This window comes from Tupaia chinensis, unplaced genomic scaffold (genome assembly GCF_000334495.1).
Source record: "Tupaia chinensis unplaced genomic scaffold, TupChi_1.0 Scaffold000078_1, whole genome shotgun sequence".
NCBI classification, from domain to species: domain Eukaryota; kingdom Metazoa; phylum Chordata; class Mammalia; order Scandentia; family Tupaiidae; genus Tupaia; species Tupaia belangeri.
The window spans coordinates 4570293-4590512 of record NW_006159539.1 but is presented as its reverse complement, the minus strand read 5'-3'; the positions used below and the strand labels follow the sequence as shown (position 1 = coordinate 4590512).

At 49.1% G+C, this 20220-nt stretch overlaps 1 protein-coding gene across 2 annotated transcripts in view; it reads left to right on the top strand.

The window, feature by feature from the left end:
* EFL1 (elongation factor like GTPase 1) overlaps positions 1 to 16998 on the top strand; it is a 128039-nt gene extending 111041 nt beyond the window's left edge. The window contains exon 19 of one of the 2 annotated variants that reach the window (XM_006142658.3): positions 16906 to 16998. In XM_006142658.3, the coding sequence (XP_006142720.1) occupies positions 16906 to 16983 (78 nt within the window). In that variant the 3' untranslated portion in view covers positions 16984 to 16998. Of the gene's footprint in view, positions 1 to 10178; positions 10505 to 16905 lie in introns of those variants that run through there. The other variant, XM_006142657.3, reaches the window with a different exon arrangement.
* The last annotated feature ends 3222 nt before the right edge of the window (positions 16999 to 20220 follow it).

Sequence of the window (20220 nt, the reverse complement as noted above, 5' to 3'; positions counted from 1 at the left end):
CCGCCCGGGGTGGGGGGTGATTTCTCACTTTCTATCTCTCTGTCTCTCTCTTTCTCTCTGGTGAGCACAAGCGTCCCATAGCAAAAATATCCCTAAAATAAATAGATAGCAGTTTTTATTGTCACAGTTGATAACTAATCAAATCTGCCCTGTTTCTACAAAGTGCCTCACTTCTTTGTTTTGCCGATTTACCTCATTAAAATTTCACTTTAAAAAATTTGTTTAATTTTATTTATTCATCCATTTATTTTAATTTGACCAGAGACAGACAGACAGACAGAGAGACAGGGAAAGTGAGAAAGTAAGCCACCAATTCTGGGACTTGAACCATGGTCGGCCATGTGGGAGTGTCCAACGCCCCTTAACCATCATGCCACCTGCTGGGCCCAATTATTCTTATTCTTAGCTAAATTTCAGTCATTTCACACTGTTCACTTTTACTATGAGCCCTGAGGTGGAGGGGAAGCATGGGCCTTGGAGTCAGATGGCCCTGGCTCCAGATGTTCATTCTGCCCCGTCTCGGCTGCCGCTGATTTGGACAAACTGCAGAGCCTCCCTGAGTCTGCCGAGCCCTGAGCCGAGGTGTGAGGTACGTGGGGTAGTGAGCCCACTCGCAGCCTTGGTCGGCCTCACTGTGCACTGGTTCTCTGCACACCGCCCTCGGGTTCTGCAGACCCGTGCTCTGGGCTGTGCGGTCTTCGCGAGGCTCCATACGGATCATCCAGGGCGGGAGCTTCCACAGAGCTCACGGCGTGGGTTTGAAGTTCAGCAGTTGTTTCCCTAGCTTCCTTTAGCCTGATGGATCCCTTTCTCTAGAACACTTTTTTTTTTTTTTTGAGAGATTTTCACTGTAGGGCGCGTGCGCTCGCCAGACAGACAGAGAGAGACATAGAGACAGAAAGAGAGAAATCACCCCCCAGGGGGGATGGTCACGCCGCAATCCCTTCTCCTCCATTCTCCTCTCGGGATCTTGGGCACGCATGCACACGCGCCCGGCGTGAGTTTTAAGCCACCGGGTCCGGGACACGAACCGCGGTCGACTACGTGGGAGTCCAGCGACATAGCCATTATGCTAACTGCTGGTTCCCTCTCTAGAACACTTTAAGCAAAGTTTAAATTTAGGTAAGAAGAAGGATAATTAAAGGAGAACCTTTTTTTTTTTAAGTGAAACTTTTAATGACCTAAATCAGCAAAGCAAAGAAGTGTGGCATTTTGTAAAAACAGGGCAGATTTTATTTTAATTCAGCAAATGTGCATCTGTTGATGCAAGTGAAATTGCTAATCCGAAACAAGCAACTGTGTCTACTTTTCTTAAAAAAGACCAAAAAAAAAAAAAAGGTCACATTCTTTGTGTCTGATAGAACCAAGGTTAATGCTTTTATTTGGGTTACTTTTCCTTTTTGGTCAGTAAAAATTACATTGTAACAGTGATTTGCTATGAAGTTTTTCTTGCATTTTGCATTTCTGTCTGAACACCCAGTGATGATTTGACAGTTTTATTGGCTTATCATATGTGAATTGATAGCACTGCTCCATTTGGTTATGCAGAAAACGGTCTCAAAACATGTGTTTGTCAGTCTTCAAGCTTATGAGTAGTTAGTTCTCCATTTATCCTAAATGCTAGCTTTTTGCTTTTGTTCTGGTTTTACATAAGAACACGGATCAGTAAGACATAGAAGGAATGGGGCCAGGTGGTGGCACAGTGGTGACGTTACAGGACTCGCATGGGCAAGTCCCTGGGTTCGCGTCCCAGGAGCCCATGAGGTGTGCACATGCGTGTGCTCTTGATCTGGACCTTCTGAGGCTGGCGGTGGGTTGCAGTGTACAGGCCCTTTCTAAGGGATGCCTATCTCTCTGTCTCTCACATAGAAAAATTAATTTTTTTTAAAAAAAGTAATAAGTTGGGTCCAGCAGTTAGCGTAATGGCTATGTTGCTGGACTCCCATGTAGTCAACTGCGGTTCGAGTCCCGGACCCGGTGGCTTAAACTCACGCTGGGCACATGTGCGTGCGTGCCCAAGATCCCAAGAGGAGAATGGAGAAGGGATTGCGGCATGGCCATCCCCCCTGGTAGGTGATGTCTCACTTTCTGTCTCTCTGTCTCTCTTTGTCTTTCTGGTAAGCACACGTGCTCTATAGCAAAAACCTCTTAAAAAAAATTTAATAGGGTGAATTTTTTTTAAAGAATTATTTAATTTATTCATCCATTTATTTTTAATTTGACAAAGAGAGTCAGAGAGAGAGAGAGAGAGAGCAAGGGAAAGTGAGAAAGCAAGCCAGCAGGTCTGGGACTTGAACTGTGGTCAGCCATGTGGGAGTGTCCAGCGCCTTAGCCACCAGGCCACCTGCTGGTCCCAATAGGGTGAATTTTAAAAAGGCAGTGCCTGGGTCCAGCAGGTGGCGTGGTGGTTAAGGCCATTCTCAGACCCCCTGCCCCCACTCTGTCCCTCTCTGGTCAAAGTTAAAATAAATAAATAAATAAATTTAAATTAAAAAAAAAAAAAGGAAATGCCTAGGACCAGCAGATGGCATAATGGTTATGTCGTTAGATTCTCATATAGTCAACTGCCGTTTGGGTCCCAGACCCGGCAGCTTAACAGACACTGGGTGCGTGTTTGTGTGTGCCCAAAATCTTGAGAAGGAGGTGAAGGAGGAGGGATCGAGGCATGGCCATCCCCCAGAGGGTGATTTATTGCTTTCTGTCTCTCTGAGGAGTGGATACACCCTATAGCAAAAATCTCTTAAGAGGTAGTGATTAAATGAATAAGGCAATCAATGCCCGAAGAACAGGAACTGTGTCTGGAGTGTAAGTCAGTCTCTGATGTCCCTAACGGGGAACATCACAGAGTCGTCCAGGCGGGGACAACAGGGCGCTCCAGCCAAACGACACTTAGAGCTGGCACGGGGTTTTTCCCACCTCAGCGTGAGGACCTGGAGAGGTGAAACACCTTGCTCGGTGGTCTTCCCGTCGCCTTCAGGACCCCGGCCCACGCTTCTGCACAGCGGAGAGGTGACAAGTCGCCCGTCTCCTGAGGGAAGCCTTGATCAACGCTGGTGCACCAAGTGGGCTTGTCGTGCGCCAGGTCAGGCCAGAGGGTGGAGTCCGGTAGTCACGGGCAGTGTCTGTAAAGCAAATCCAAAATACGCCGTTTAAGGCTTCTGTGATACATTTCAATTCATGTATTTTGTTATTCGTTTTAAAAATCTCATCACCTTGCAGTCACTGTTATCCTCGAAAGTGATTTTATAAAGCACATTTTTTTTAGCAATCTATAAATTAAAGTTCGCCTCATTTCCCGATTGGCAAATACATTCCTTAGGAGACAGGAATGACTGCTCTAACAAAGGGATCCCAGAATACGGTGACTCAGGTAAGACAGAGATTATTTCTGAGTCTGAGGAGACAGTCCGGGTAGATATGGACTCCGTGTGGTGGGAGCCCAGGCCCATTCTGACTCACTGCCTTTCCTAACACAGGGCTCCTCTGATAGCCCAAGTTTCTGTTCCACCTCCCGCCATCACATCTGCATCCCAGCTGATAAGAATGGGGACAGGGCGAGCAGGGCATCCTCCCACCCTGTCAGGGTGCAAACTGGAGCATGCACACGTCATCACTTCTCATCCCGTTGTCCAACCCTCCACACGTGCCCACCCGACAAGGACCCCTGTCAAGATGGCTGAGCAACGTCGTCTCTAACCAGGTCAACCAGTCTCTAGCCACCTGTGGGCTGGCCAGTGGTGTGGTGGTGAAGGCGCTGGATCCCACATGGCCGATTGCTCGGTTTCAGCCCTGGACCAGGCAGCTGGAAAAGCACACCAGACACATGTACATGTTTGGCCAGATCTTAAGAGGAGAAGGGATTGTGGGTGGCCGTCTCCCTGGGGGGCGATTTCTCGCTTTCTGTCTCTCTGTCTTTCCAGTGAGCACAGGCACCTTGTGGCAAACACCTAGAACAAACAAAAACACTCGTTTTGGTAAAGAAAGTCCTGTTAGGACACAGCCGTGCTGTTCATCTCTGTGCTCCTGTGACTTTCCAGGCATAGTCAAGTATTGGGACAGAGACCACGTGGCCTGCAACGTCTGAAATATTGGCTCTCTGGGTCCTTTCAGAAAATGTGTGTCTGTGCCCCGAACCTACATGGCCTTACGTCCCCCCAAAGTATCTATTACCAAAGAAAAAGGGAGGGGACATTTAGGGACAACTACTATAAAAACAGGTTTTGCCAAATAGGCAATTTTTGTTTATGGAAGTCATGATGGTTTCCCATCTTATCTCTCAAAATTTAAAAAAAAAAAAAAAATGGCCAAAATTGGTTTTATCCTCTTAGTAGTTGAAAAATAGCTTCTGGTTTAGCTACAGCGTGTTATTAAAAATCAGACTCTTAATAATGTTAGAGAAAAATACGTCAAGGAAAGTTTAGCTCCAGTTTTACACCATCCTTCTGTCATTTCTTGCCACCTGCCAAAGTCCTGTTACCAAAAGCTTCAAATCTTTGCAAGTCTCGAAAACTACATTATAATTAAATGCCATTGATCTGATGTTTCTTGGCTGTCTCGGTTCCCCCCTTGGCCCCCCCCCCCCAGTTCGGTTTAGAAATAACATAGTTGTTGAGATCTGGTTTCTCACTCCAAGGCACTTTTTTTTCATTTGTATTCTACCACACCATATAATTTACAATCAAGAGCTTTTGAGAGAAAGTGCTTCAAAAAAATAGAGAAAATAAAATTACAGGCATTTTCCATGAGGAAACCTTTGAAGTCAGCAATCTCATAATTCTTCCTTCTATGTTTTACCCTTCTATGAAAAAGAAAAAGAGCTAATAACAGGCACAAAAAAAAATAGTTGCCGCCCGGTGCTGCCGTCCATATGTGTCAGCATAACCTCAGGATGCCCCGTTTATTACCAAGGTGCCCGAGGGCTGGGCTGAGTTCAGACCGGGTAAGGAGGAGGTGATTACAGCAGCACCAAAGAAGTTTGTTTTGAACGTGGTGTTTCCCACCTGCCAACCATAATTGCAGTGAGAGTTGGGCAAAAAAAAAAATTGCAGTGGAACTCCCAAAGCTTTTTCCTTCTAGGCTTTGTTGGTTTGTTTGTTTGTTTAAACCCCTCGGGTCACAGCTCACACTTGGATGCCCTCCTGGGAATTAGAAAGTGGCACCCTCTGGGCCAATGGGTGGCATGGTGGTTAAGGTGGCCAAATCTCACGTGGCAAATTGCCGAATTTGAGTCCCCGAACCTGTGGCTTAAAGAACACGCCAGGCCTCTGTGTGTACCTGCATGCCAAAAATTCCCCAAAGGAGGGAGAGATGGAGCAGCAGGGGCTGTGGCGTGACCATGCCCCATGGGAGGATGCTTTCCACAGGGGCTGTGGCGTGGCCGTGCCCCATGGGAGGATGCTTTCAGCAGGGGCTGTGGCGTGGCCGTGCCCCATGGGAGGATGCTTTCAGCAGGGGCTGTGGCATGACCATGCCCTATAGGAGGATGCTTTCTCACTTTTTGTTTTTTTTTTTCTGCGAGCATCTTCTAGCAAATTTTAAAAAGACAAGAAAATAGCATCCCCTTCAGGCTGTTGAGTTGCAGAAATACATTTTTCACTCTAGGCAGATGAGTTCTGGGTGAGACAAAGAGAAGAAAGAAATACATCTTCTCTTCCAGCCTGACAGCAAGCCCTGTGCTGTGGCCTGCGGGGGCCTTCCGTAGGCACAAGCTGGACTGCCACAGTGGGGACCCCTGGCTTTGCCCCCCTAAAGGAATTCAGAGCTGGCTTCTAGTGGTCACGTGTCCCCCCATATCCCCTGTTCCTGGAGCGAGTAGGGCAGGTGGGTCTGGCTGTCCACGCGGACAGGAGGAGGTGGAAGCAGAGCAGCTGCCAGGTGAGACGCAGGAAGCCTGGGCAGGTGAGCAGACAGGATGGAAGAATCTGGAGCCTCCTAAGGACTCTCCCAGGGCAGGCATCAGAGAGTGTAAGAAGTGGGCCCAGGACCCTGTGGGACACACACCGAGCCCGGCTCAGAGGTCTGCAACAAAGGTCCATAAAAAAGCCCCTTTTTGGAACTCATGGGTCTTCTGTTTCTGGAAAGAACTTGCTCCTAAATTGGCCAGTCTGAGTCTGGTGTTTCTCACCCAGCACCTCATTCCTTTTTCTCCTCACGATTGGTCACTTTCTTTTCTAACAAGTTAAAAGTTACTCTCCCCACGTCAGGCCTGCTATGAACATGTAGCTTCTTTTTACTCTTTTGGGTTTTTCTCCCAGCTGGCTAGGCGCGGGACCCAGTATCCAGCTTCAGACAAGTGACATCAGTTTCCATTCGGGATGGGTGACTGCCCAGGTGTATGTCTCGTCTCTTCACCCTCTTCCCTGCCCCTCTCTACAAAGCCGAGAGGGCTTCTGTGACCCCCTGCAGGCAGGAAAGAGGGAGCCTCACCCCACATGGTGCCCTCTGTGTCCTCACTGATCTTTGCCACAAAGTGGCTTGTTTGTTCCAGTCCCATCTGGCCACCAGGGCCACTGCGGTGGTACCAGCAAGTTTGAGGAATTTCTTTTTCTTTTTTTGGAGAGGTTTTTGCTGTAGGGCGCATGCACTCATCCCCCACCGTGGATGGCCACGCCGCAATCCCTTCTCCTCCGTTCTCCTCTCAGGATCTTAGGCACGCACACACACATGCCCGGCCTGAGTTTAACCCCCCAGGTCCAAGACTCGAACCATGGTTGACTACGTGGGAGTCCAACAACGTAGTCATTTCGTAGTCTGCTGGTCCCAAGTTTGAGGAATTTCTTACCAATCATTGACCTCCAACCAAGCTGCCTGTTTGTCCTAAGAGAGGAGATGGTGACACGCCTGCCTGTACCCCAGGCACGACTCCTTACAACAGCAGCTCGTCTGTCTCCTGTCACCCGCATGCAGTCAGGCGACATCGGGACCGTTAGCACTGCACCCCTAAACGGGAGAACCCGGGCACAGGGTGGTTTGAACTGGCTCGCCCAAGATCACATGGCTAAGTGGGTAGAGGACTGGCAGGGAACTGAGACCCCGACTCCGGAGCCAGCACTGCTCACCCCCGTGCCCAGCTGCTGCCTCTCTGCCTGCTTCTGGGCTCAGTGAAACCCCGGCCCCTCACCCCTGCTGTCCAGCTTTGCTCTGTGTATTCATGTGCATCCACGTGTTTGCGTGTTCCCTACCGCTTTATCATGTACGGCCTTCCAGCCGCACTGCAGAATCATCCCATCACTATAAGGCTCCCCGGGCCTCCCTGCCCCTCACCATGGATGGGTGGCTTTTCATCGTTCAGGCTGCTTCAAGTGACAGTCACTTTCCTGCGGCTGTGGCCTAGGCCCTGAATCCACTCTGACTCAGCCTGGCTGGCGTTCTGTGACATCATCCTCAGCCTTGCTGTCCTAGGCTGAGTGGCTGGGGGAATCGTGAATCAGGATTGGTCTCCAGGGTCCCGTGTGCCCACAGAATCGCGGGACGCTCCCTCTACGCCCGGGAAGCCCTTCAGGTGGCCACATTCACAGGACTGGGCTTCCTCCCCACGCCTCCTCCTGGCTGTAGTTTCTGGGTCTGAATTGCATCGAAACGCCTATGTCTGCTACTCTGCTCTCCCCAAGAGAGACCTGGTCTCCTTGCCTACCCGTTTCCCCCCAGCCACCCCGTGGGCCCTGTTACAGAACAGATGTTTATTCTGTAAACCGCTGCCGCCAGAATTCTCTTGTCGCTGCTGGTACAGCCTCTGTGCCTAACTGGCCACTGTCACTTCTTACAGTCCATTCCCTGCCGCCTATTTCCGTTTTGCTAAAACAGTATTCTTGATCTGTGAGAAAGTAGGGCATTTTCAGTCTGTCCGACAGAGTTCTTGTGCTGCTCATTGATCATGGTTTAACTGGTGCTGTGGTCTCAATGTCACCTCCAGAACGCATGCTGAAATTTAATTGCCAAGGTAACAACATTTGGAAGCGGGAACCCACTAAAAGTGATTGTGAGGGAACTTAATGCCTTTTTAAAGGGGGGAGGGCTGAGACTGCAGGTGGCGTGGTGGTTAAGGCACTGGACTCCCACATGGCTGATTGCAGTTCGATTCCCAGACCTGGCAGCTTGCTTTCGCTCTCACTCTCTCTAGTCAAACTGAAGAGGAAGAAGAAGAAAATAAAATAAATAATTCTTTAAAAAATAAAAAAGGGCTTTTAAGGCCAGCAGATTGTATGGTAGTTGGGTCACTGGATTCCCACGTGGCCGACTGTGGTTCAAGTTCTGGACCTGGTGGCTTGTTTTCTCACTTTCTTTGTCTCTGTTTGGTGAGTGCCTGTGTTAAAAATACAATAAAATAAATAAATAAATAAAATACATCTTCTTAAAAAGAAGAAAAGGAAGGAGCTTTTGGAAGAGGACTCTCTCTCGCTCACGAGCGTGGGCTTGCTTGCCCTTCCGCCATCACCTTGGGATTGTGCAGCACAAGAGCCCTCGTGGGATGCCAGCACCATGCTCTTGGGCTTCCCAGCCTTCCTACCCATGGCCACAGCAGCTTCAGTTTATAAATTACCCAGTCTTGGGACCAACAGTTGGAGTAATGACTATGTCGCTGGACTCCCATGTGGTCGACTTCAGTTTGAGTCCCGGACCCGGTGACTTAAACTCACTCCGGGCACACGTGTGTGCGTGCCCAAGATCCTGAGAGGAGAATGGAGGAGAAGGGATTGCAGCATGGCCATCCCCAGTGATTTCTCACTTTCTATCTGTCTCTTTCTGTCTTTCTGGCGATCGTATGCACCCTATAGCAAAAACCTCTCCAAGAAAAGAAAATTATTGAGTCTCAGCTATTCAGTTAAAGCAACATAAAACAGACCAAGGCAGCTAGGGAAGACTCCTGGGCCCACACCTGGGCTCCTGGGTACTTCGAAGCCCTTCATTGAGTCTGGTCTCTGTCGTTGCTGATGCAAAACCCCTTTTGGTGGGACTGCCCAACTTTTCCCACCAGCACAGTGTGAGGCTTCCAGCTTCTCTGCATCCTCTGCATCCTTTCGTTTGTTTGTTGGCCACTTGGAGAAATGCCTGTTCAAGTCTTCCGCCAATGTTTTATTGGGTTGTTGGTCTTTTCGTTGAGTTCTAAGACCTCTTGATGTCTTGTGGATATCAAGTCCACCTTTTAATCCACTAATTCTCTCTTCGGTAGTCTTCTTTTTAATCTACCTGCTAGGTCTCTTTGTTTTCAATTTTATGTCTACATTTTCCCCCCCGGGATTCCTGGTTCTTTCCTAATGTTTTATGGACTCCATCGCACCCTTTATTTCTTTAAAGATGTTTGTTTTGCTTTGACGGAACTCTCTCTTCATGAAGGACACTGTCAGGAGTGGTGTCCTCCCAGATCTGAGAGGGGGCGGGGCTCACACGTGCACAGTCGTCTGTCCTGTCCTGGAAGTCTGTCAGTCTCTCAACGTGGAGTACTGGAAGGTTCATGCCAAGCTTGCCATCTCCTCGGACAGTGTGACGTGGCTGCTGGCCATCCCGGGCTGAGCTCCTCCCCTGGCTGGCTTCCAGACTAACCCCACCTCAGCCCCCTTCCCTTCTCCAGGCTCTCGCCTTCTCTCTTCCCCTCCAGGAGGAGCCTCAGAGAAAAATCGTTCTCAACATGGCCCCCTCTGGACTTGTCTTTCCTCACCATCATAGTAGTAAACGGACTTGGGCCAGCGAAGAGGAAAGAAAGCTGCTGTGTCCACCCCTGGTCCAGGAGAGACAGCTGGCCCACCTGGTCCAGCTCACCAGGGCCCTCCATGGATTTCAGAGCAGAAGCCCCGAATAGGATTGAAAGCAGGCTTACATGAGCTGGCCCTTGTTGGGGACAAAGGCAAAACTGATGGAAAGACGCAAACACCCACATACATCCTAGTGCAGAGGAGAACTTTTTAAAATTATGCAAAAAATTACAGTTTCCTTTCTTCCTTTGGGTTACTGCATGGCTCTAGGAGCACAGAATAATACATGTGACGTGCTTCTTTGACTCTGCTTCCCTTCACTCACACCCCATGCCTCTGCTTGGTGTGCTGCCATTCCCAGCTAGTCTGCCCTTCATTGCCCGACTCTCTCCATTAGCTAAGACCGCATGAGTGGGAGCTCCGTGGATGTGGCTCGCAGGTGAAAGGGCATTGCCTAACCTAGCACGTTCTGTCGTCTTCTGTTACAAGATCATCCCCAGCGACCCCTTCTGGGTGCCCACCACCGAGGAGGAGTACTTGCACTTTGGAGAAAAGGCCGACTCCGAGAACCAGGCCCGGAAGTACATGAATGCCGTGCGGAAGCGCAAAGGTCTCTACGTGGAAGAGAAGATCGTGGAGCACGCGGAAAAGCAGAGGACGCTCAGCAAAAATAAGTAGCTACTGCTGTCGATGGATTTTTCTTCTTTATAATGAATTTTAAAGTAATCACGGGTTTAATTGGGGGAAATTTTCTTTGTGATGCACTGTCTCTGTACACTCACTGTCAATAAAGTTGGTCCATACCACATTTTAAAGAGGGTGTTGAAGAACACATTTCCAAAGTGTTTTTTGTTTTTTTAATCATTTCTGGCTTAAGACAAGAAGTTACCAGTGTTAACAGCGGTGACTTGGTCCTGCCCGCGCGTGATCCCCGCCCCAGCGGCGAGGCGTGTGCTGTGTCGGGGTGGCCCGTCCAGTGCAGGGACAGGGTGTGCCGACCCCATGGTGAGCAGTGTCCTCTGCCCCGAGCAGCTGTGCCTGGACTCATGCTCTCCCGCCTGTGACTGTGGTGTCACACTGCAGAGTACAGCCTCCACATGACTGGCACATGCCCTTCCCTCTGTGTCCCAGCATCATGCCCAAACTCTGGCCTCCGTTTCTGAGCGGGAGCGTTTCCTCTTGAATCGTTGAGTCACATACAGAGACCTTCTTCACAGAGACCACATCCCTACCTGAGAGGGCAGCTGCTTTTTAGTGAAACCAAGGCACCGTTACAGCTGGTCCATTTTAAGGTGGTGTATGTAGCGGTGTGGCCGGCCCGTCGGGGTTCTCGCTCGCTCTCTTTTTCTGACATGCACCCTCTGGCATTAAAAAAATATGTATATACATACACACACACACACACATACATATATATTTATATATATACATATGTATATATTATATATATATATAAAAATATAAATATTTGGTATCCCATAATAATTGTTATAGCCAGTTAAAAGAAGGATTCCTTTTAATAACAAAATTTTGTTGCAGCTTTATTTTTGAAATGCTTTAATGGCTTTTCTTAGTAAATGAGGACATTCTTTTTGTTTTAAGAGTTTTTTGCCTTAAGGAAGATGTGCTCCCTGGAGAGAGAGAGAGACAGAGACAGTGAGAGGGAAAGTGAGAAATTACCCCCCAGGAGGGATGGCCATGCTCCAACCCCTTCTCCTCCATTCTCCTCCCAGGATCTTGGGCACGCATGCTCACGCACCCCGCAGGAGTCATCAGGTGTGGGATTCGAACTGCGGTCAGCCATGTGGGAGTCCAGTGTCAGAACTGCTATAGAGGCCGTTCTTAATACTAGCTTTTTTATCTTTAATCTTCAGAACCCTGGCAGGGCTGGTCAAGTCTCATGGACCCAGACTTTGGGAGAAAGTAGGGCTAGAAAATTTACTGTCTGTTTAAATGTAACGGAGAGTTGTATCTAGATGAATTTAGGAGACTTATGCCACGTGTTGGTTTATTCGATTGCTTTGATAAGGTAGGAAGAGCTAGCACATGGATTTATAGCATTTGTACATAACATCATTGAAACTGCCAGATGTGCTATAAAAAGTATTCTTCGACTCTACACTTTCTCGGTGAATTCCGCATTTAATAGAAAAGCGGCTCAGCCCAGCGAGTTGGAGCCTTTTCTGCAGTTCTCTTGGGCATCGCCAGATGTGCCGCTGTGGGGAAAGCTGCGTGTCAGGTTGATAAAGGGTCTCTTTCTCGTGAGGAAGTTCCTCAAAGGTAAAGGTGACCCTCCCATTCGGTGGCTGGTGCACAGCAGATGCTCAGCACGACCTGGTGGAAGGCGGGACCCCCTAAGAGTAGCCACGGCAGACCGACATCGAGAGCACGGGCTTCCACCCCATCCCAGTGCTTCCGGGATGCCACGCTTAGTGAAGGGCCCGTCCTGGAGTAGCGATTCTCAGAGGGTGGTCCCCCTGGGCCAGCTACATCAGCATCACCGAGGAGCTGTGAGAAGTGCAGATTCTCAGCCCCCTCCTCAGACCTCCAGCTCCAAACCACTGTGTTTTGGTTATTTGTTTGTTTTTTAAGAGATTTTTTTTTTTTTTCTTTTGCTCTAGGGTGTGTGCACTCACCAGAAAGACAGAGACAGACAGAGAGAAATCACTCGGAGGCTCCTGCCAGAATCCCTCCTCTTTCATTCTCCTCTCAGGATCTTGGGCATGCATACACATGTGCCCAGCGTGAGTTTAAGCCCCTGGGTCCGGAACTCAAACCATGGTCGACTAGGTGGGAGTCCAGTGACATACCCATTATGCCATCTGTTGTTCCCAGTATGCTGTGGTTTTAACAAGGCCTCCAGGTGATTCTGACATGCGCTCAGGTTTGAAGACCACCACTGAGATCCCGAGAGGAGAATGGAGGAAAAGGGATTGCGGCGTGGCCATCCCCCCTTGGGGTGATTTCTCGCTTTCTGTCTCTCTGTCTCTCTCTGTCTTTCTGGTGAGCACACGCCAAAAAAGGAAAAATAAAATTTAAAACTAATTGTAAGCTTCCCCCTTTTTTTTTTCTTTTAACTTGCCAGAGGGGGAGCACACCCATCAGAGGAAGAAAAGAGAAAGAGAGGGAACGAGGAAGAGAACCCCCCAGTGGACCGTAGTCATGCCACAGTCCTTTTCTCTCCATTTTCCTCCCTCATCAGAAGTTCGGGCACCCTCTCACACTCACCCAGCATGCTCATCTGGGGTGGGATTCAAACTGCAGTCAGCCGTGTGGGAGCCAGCTCTCTGCAAAGCACTTCATTCTTGCACACTGTACTTCTTAAATGTTCATTAGCTAATTCACCATTTACAGACGAAAACGCACACTATTCATCGGTGACGTAATCGAAGTAACATTTTGCAAGGCATCATTTGGATAATTGATTTTCTTCCACTTTACAGTAGCTGTAGAAATGCTTTAGTCTTTTCCAGTGTATACATTGGTATTTTAGGATTGGGACTCTCAAACTAAAGATGAAAAAAAATAAAAAATAAAAAAGAAGGAAGACCAAAAAACCTATTTATTTAAAAAAAAAAAGCATCTATTTAGTGTTCATTCTGGGCAGAGGGCTGACGGGCAGAGGAGAGGGTTACTTGTCTCGCACACCCAGTAGAGGCTCAGAAATGGGGGACAGGTGCATCTTTAGCAGGGCAAAGATCTGGGGCACATATAAATGTACTTTTAAGGAGAAAGGATTGGATCAAACAGGAAGGGATTGTTTGAACGTCAGATTTAGATGTTTCTTTTTTTATTTGCCCTAATTGAAAAGAAAAAAAGAAAAGGTGACCTTATGCGATGTCTAGTTGTGAGTTTTTATTCCCTTCCTTTTCTTTTTCTTTCTTTTCTTTTTCAGAAAGTATCTAGAAATATCCGTATTGGGAGAATTTTTCTATTATAGGTATCACGTGAGACCTTTGAAAATACACTCAATTTTAAATGCTACCTGGTTCAAAGACATTTTCTTCCATTGGAATGACTTCATTTTGGGGAATGTCAATTAAGGATGAATTCATGTGGCCTTTTCAGAGGCTTTGGGGTGCTTTTAAAACTTGCCACCGCCGCCACCTTCTCAGTCCTTCAAATAAATAGGATTTCGCATTTGCAATGGAGCTTGATAAAGAAAAGGCCGTGCCCGCTGCTCATGTTTCTCTAGGACAGAAGAACTCTCAAGGCTGAGACTCCATGCCACGTGGGCCTCTCTCAAGAGAGAATTTTGAGAATTGATTCCCTTCCCTGGAAAAGGTTAATACTTCTTTTCTTTCTTTTTATTTTTTTTAATTGCCAGGGGGTGCATATGCTCACTGAAGAGAGAGAGAATGGGTACCCCATGGGGCTTGGTTACGCTTCAATCCCTTCTCCTCTGTTTCTCCATTCTGTTGGGATTTGGGGTGCACTCACACACACATCTGCCTGGCACGCTTTTCAAGCCACCAGGGCCAAGAGACGTACTCATTTTTCTTCAGGCTGTTCATTGAGTCATGCTGCTGTGGAAATGGGTCTTTGTCCTTTCCCCTTTGTGTTTTGCGGGTGAAATCTCGAAGCAGTGGATACTCTCTGCAGGGTTTTATGGAGCTCGGAGTGAATTGGCTCCCCGGCACCTGCTCTCCTTAGGACCCAGACAGTGTCCCCAAGGCCTCGCCTGGGGTGTATCCAAATGGTCATCACCAGGTAGACACAAAAATCCCTGCCCGCTTCTGTTCCTCACTGAGCCAGTCATGTTTGCCACCTTCTCATGGTGCATTTTCCTCCCGGAACGCTCCTCAGCATCCTACAAATAGATTTTTGTAGGCCCATCCCACCAAGCTGTCCAGCAAGCCCCAGAGTCTGAACCTCTGTAATAAACATAGCTTGAGGTCTCCAAAACCAGTGCTTCTCAAATAGAGCTGCAGAATGGAATGACCTACAGAGCTTTAAAGATCACAGATGCCTTGGGACCAGCAAATGGCATAGTGGTTGTATTGCTGGACTCCCACATGGCTGACCGTGGTTCGAGTCCTGGACCCAGTGACTTGAAACTCATGCTGGGCGCATGTGTGTGCATGCCCAAAATCCTGAGAGGAGCATGGAGGAGAAGGGATTGCAGCTTTTTCCCCTGGGGGTGGTGGGAGGATTTCTCACTTTCTGTCTTTCTCTGTCTTACCAGTGAGCACCTGCACCCTATAGCAAAAATCTCTATGAAAAGAAAAATCACTGATGCCTGGATTTCCCCCCCAGAACTTCTGATTTATTGAGTTTGGGGTATGGCTTGGGCACTAGGAGAGCAGAAACTTCATGGGTGACTAACATGTGACCAGCTTGGAAAACCACTGCCCTGAAAGCAGGCCCTCTTATTTATTATCACCTAATCCCCCAGGTGAGGAAACAGTGCAGAGATCCAGGTACCCTTTCAGGGTCACGCAGCCTAGAGAGTGGTGGGGAATATCAGGGAAGACTTGATTCAACCACATGTCCCAGAAAACCAGGTAAGAGACTTGAACGAGATGTTAGTTTCTCTCCCATAAGGGAAGTGCAGAGGAGGCTGTTGACCCGCTGTCATTAGGAACCCAAGTTCCTTCTCTCTCTCTGATCATGTACCATGCAGTGACTTCCATCCTCAGGTTTGTGCATGTCTGAAAGGGGCCGCTCCCTGGAGCCCTAGATTTTGCATCTGTATTTTAGGTAGGAAGGGCAAAGAGGTTGGCTTTAGCTGAGGCCACTCTCTTTAAAGTCGCCTTTTAGAAGCCCCAGATCAACAACTGTCATTTAGGTTCCATTAGCTGCCCTCATTGCCAGGCAGGGTGGAAACTGCCTCTGTTTAGGGTTCCATTAGTCAGGGAGAGGGTAGCATGGTTAGAGAGAAGTAACCAGTAGCCTCTGCCCCGCGGAGCCCCAGTGCTAACCCAGGTTTGACTCCAGGCCCTTGAAAGTCAGTTACAAGAATTTAGTGATAAAACATAATGTTTCAAAATAACAGCTTACAGAACATGTACTTGGGGATCATGCTCTTGGTTTACCATTTGCTGTGTTCATTGCCCTGCCAAGTTCAGTCTGGTTCACTTTCAGTGATCTAGTCTCCAATCCATGCACTGTAAAAAGGAGTTTCAGTTTCAAAGCAAAACTAAGATGGGAGTTTTGTTTTGTTTTGTTTTTAAGTATTATTTTGTTTAACTTCATTTGTTTATTTTAATTTGACCAGAGAGCACAGAGTGAGAAAGAGAGAGACAAAGTGAGAAAGCAAACCTCCAAGTTTGGGACTTGAACCACAGTAGGCCATGTGGGAGTCTAGGCCCTTAACTACCACGCTACCTGCTGGCCCCAAAATGGGAGTCTTGGTATCAGTTCTCAATGGCTTGGTTTGGCTCCCTGCCATATCCATAGCCCCTTCTAAAGAGACCCCTACTGTCCAGTCATGTTCCTAATATGCTGATAGCATTTAGTTTGATACCCGGTGAGCATCCTCAGGTTGCAGCAGGATGAGAACTAAGTACTACACATGACGTCAGGGATCAAGGGGGAGCTGGTCAGCCTCCGGCAACTGTGGACTTTGACTGGGACAGTGAGTTTTGAGAAGTGGCCCTGACCAGTGCCACCCTGTGTGTTAAAATGTAAACTGGGGTCCAGAGCAATGGCACCACTCTACCAACCTGGAGCCACCCAAAAGACTCTGGTTCAGATCCTGGGTCAGCCAGTGCTGGAGCCACCGAAAAGACTCTGGTTCAGATCCTGGGTCAGCCATTCGTGAATGTGCATGCCCATGGTCTAGGCTGACTAGAAGGCTTGGAGACTGGAAGGACAGGGATCGCAGAGTGGCAAGACCCTCTCTGGTGCTCGTTTCTTTCTCTAGATAAAAGTAATGAATTTTTTAAAAAGTTGGTGTGGGGGTTAAGGTAGCTGGACCCACATGGCCAACTGCATAGTTTGAGTTCCAGACCCAGAAGCTTGATAAACACCCCAGGCACATGTGCGTTTGTACCCAAAATTCTGAGAGGAGAATGGAGAAGGGATTGTGGTGTGGCCATCCTCCCTGGGGGTGCTTTCTCTCTCTCCCTCCCTCTCCTTGGTGAGCACATGTATCCTCTAACAAAAGCTTTTTTTCTAAGTGTAAAAAAGAGATGTAAATGGTCATACACTTGAACTTGGCCATCTCTCTAGCAACCACTTCTACAAACACAAGTGCACAAATATCCCTGAACAGGCTATGTGCGAAAGCCCCCAGGGGAAGGATTCCAATGTCCATCGATGGAGGATTGCTCCAGTAAGCTGGTGCATGTGAGCAGTGGGTCGCTGACAGTCACTGGAAAGCGTGAAGGAGATCTTCACTTACCGAGATGGAATCCCAAGACGTACTGGAGTGTAAAAAGCCAAGGTACAAAGCTGTACTTTGTTCAAATTTATTTTTATTACGTATTTATAATATATGCATATATCGTTAATAAATGCTTCGAAAAGGTCTGAAGATATAGTCACAAACCTGTTGAATTTATCATCTCTGTGGGTTCAATTTGGGAGCACTTTTTTAAAAAAAATTAATTTTCATTATTATTAATGTTATTATCTTAATTTAACCAGAGACAGAGAGACAGAGAAAGGGAAAGTGAGAAAGCAAGCTACCAGGTCAGGGACACAAACCATGGTAGGCCATGTGGGAGGTCAGTACCTTGAACACCGTACCATGTGTCCCTCAGGGAGCACTTTTTTTTTACACTGTTTTTTTTCTATGAAGTTTTGCTTTTGTATGTTCAACATGTATTACTTTGATAATCAGAGAGAGTAATCACAGGGGCCAGCAAGTGGTGTGGAGGTTAAGGGCGCCGGACTCCCACATGGCCATGATCTGAGTCCCAGACCTGGTGGCTTACTTTCTCACTTTCCCTCTCTCTCTGATCAAGCTAGAAAATGATAATGATAAACAAAGGTAAATCATTCTTTTTTTTTAAAAAAAGAAAGTAATTACGTACATAAAACAGTGCAGTGGTCCTCCACCATCACGATATGGACCCTCTCATCTGGTTGGTGAGAGGTCGCATGTTAGGTGGGGATGTCGCCGGAACCACATCAAGGGGAAGAAGGCTTTGAAACGGAGCTTGGCAAGCCAGCGTTTCTGATGTGTGGTGAAGGGGGACAGAGGCTAAGAGGATTTGCCGCTGATGGACTCTGGTGTAGGCTGTGGGTACGTGTAGCGAGGGAGAGAGAGAGAGAGGGACATGTCCCACCGAGGACTGGTGATGAGCTTTGTTCAGCAAAGACTTATACCAGGCAAGCGCTGGGGACAGAGGACCAACCTGGGAGGCCCGGACGAAGTCTGAGAAAGTGACCCTGGCATACGTCCAGGCCAGGATGGGCGGGGAAGTCACATTCCAGCAGGAACAGAGTGTTCAAAGGCCCTGTGGCAGGAAGGAGCTTAGCAGGCCTGGGGCACTCCGAGAAGGCCAGCGTGGCGGAGCCAAAACAGGCTGGAGAGGACTTGTGCCGGGCAGGAGGGGAGAAGCCCAACCTGGAAGGCCTCGCATGCCTCTGAGGGATTTGGTCTCTCCCTAGGAGCAGTGGCAGCCTTGAAGGCATCTTGACACCAGCTGACTTGTGTCTTCTCACTGGTCCCCTGGCTGCTCTTCGGTGACCAGCTGGGCGTGCAGGCAGGAAGTGGTTGTGGCTCGAGCCGGGGGGGCAGCAGTGAAGATGGAGGGAAGACGAGGAACACCATGACCTGGATGTCCTGTTTCTGCAGCTGAGGGGACCAGTGATCGGCACACCCCAGGTTCAGGCCCAGGCCCTTGGGGATCTTGAAACGGGGCTGTAACCTCCTCTCCATGATGCAGCCTCCTGGTGGAAATGGGAATACAGAGGTGAGTGCAGTGAGTGTGGTCAGGCCAGCAGGGGCCACCCATGGCCTTCCCAGCTGTGGCCAGAGTTGTCCACTGTGAGGGCAAGCTCAAGGGTTGGAGGAGTTAGAGGCCTGGAGGAGTTAGAGGAATTGGAGGGACTGAGGTGCACTGAGTGATTCACCTGGAAATGGCTCATGGATCAGCACTCCTTGGATAGAGAGCAAACACCCCATCGGTCCCATCTCAGTGGCAGCCTTGTTCCCCACAGTCCACAGCCTAGGCCCCAGCCCAGCTACCCTGACAAGGGGGAGCTGAGGGGATCAGCAGTTAGCGTAATGGCTATGTTGCTGAACTCTCATGTAGTCGACCGTGGTTTGAGTCCCGGACCCTCCCATGTAGCCGACCGCGGTTCGAGTCCCAGACCCGGTGGCTTAAACTCATGCTGGGGGCGTGTGCGTGCGTTCCCAAGTTCCCGAGAGGAGAAGGGATTGTGGCATGGCCATGCCTCCTGGCGGGGGTTTCTCGCTTTCTGTCTCTCTGTCTCTCTCTGTCTTTCTGGTGAGCGCACGCGCCCTATAGCAAATAAACCTCTCAAAAAGAAAAATAAAAAATAAAAAGTGGAGCTGAGGGCTTGCATGGACCTGGCCTGCAGGTGCTTTGAACATCCTTCTGCAGGACAGCAGGTGCCCCCCTCCCCAACCTGGGGCAGCACGAGGAGGCCTGTGTGAGCTTCCCAGCACTGCTAGACTCTTACCTGCTGTACGTGGTTCTGGAACTTTCTTGGCTTTGCAAACAGCTCCCTCATTTAAGCCCTAGAACAGGAATTCTCACCTGGGGATGATGCAGCCCCCAGAGGACAGTGGGCAGTGTCTAGAGACACACTGGGGTCCAGGGGAGAGGCCAGGATGCTGCCAAGCATCCCACAGCACAGGGCATGGCCCCTGTGAAGAAGTCCCTGGACCCAGATGGGGCGGGCAGGCAGTGGGGAGGCTTCTCCACCTGGCTTGATTCCCACAGGTTTCCTATCGGGGGCTGACCCCTGTCCTGGTGGGCATGGAGGATGGCGGGGAACATGTGGGTGGTGACGGGGTCCAGCCGCAGCTCAAGGGCAGTGATGTGATGGTGGCCTTGTCAATGGCCACCTCCGCCTCACCAGGCTGGGGGACTCCTATAGGCATTTGGAGTGTTGCAGGTCCACCCCAGCAGTCTGGAGCACAGAGGGAGCCTGGGAACAACCTTCTGACTCTCAGCTGTCCACACCTCGTTCCGGGGAAAAGGTTGGGGAGGGCCGAGGGTTCCTGGTGTCTTTCACTCACAGTAGAGGCAAGGAGGCTGGAGGGGTGTGAGGGTAAGGGTGGGAGTGTTCTCTTAGCTGCTTAAGAGGAACGGTATAACTTGGAGGCCTAAGAGAACCCAGCTGAAGGGCAGTTCAACATACTTGGGGGCTGTGAAGCAAGGTCTTGCTCATCCAGCACAATGGAAAGACCACAAAATTCCTATCCTGTTAAAAATAAAACCCAGCTGGCACAGCCAGTAATGCAGACACTCCCCACCGCCATCCAGAACATTTTGGTTACAAATGCCAGTGTTCGCAGCCCTCGGGGCCTGGCCTCAGGCCTCCAGCCAGAAGGCCGGACAGTCTTGACCCTGGTAGAGTCACATCGGGCTGTCCACCAAGGAATAGAACA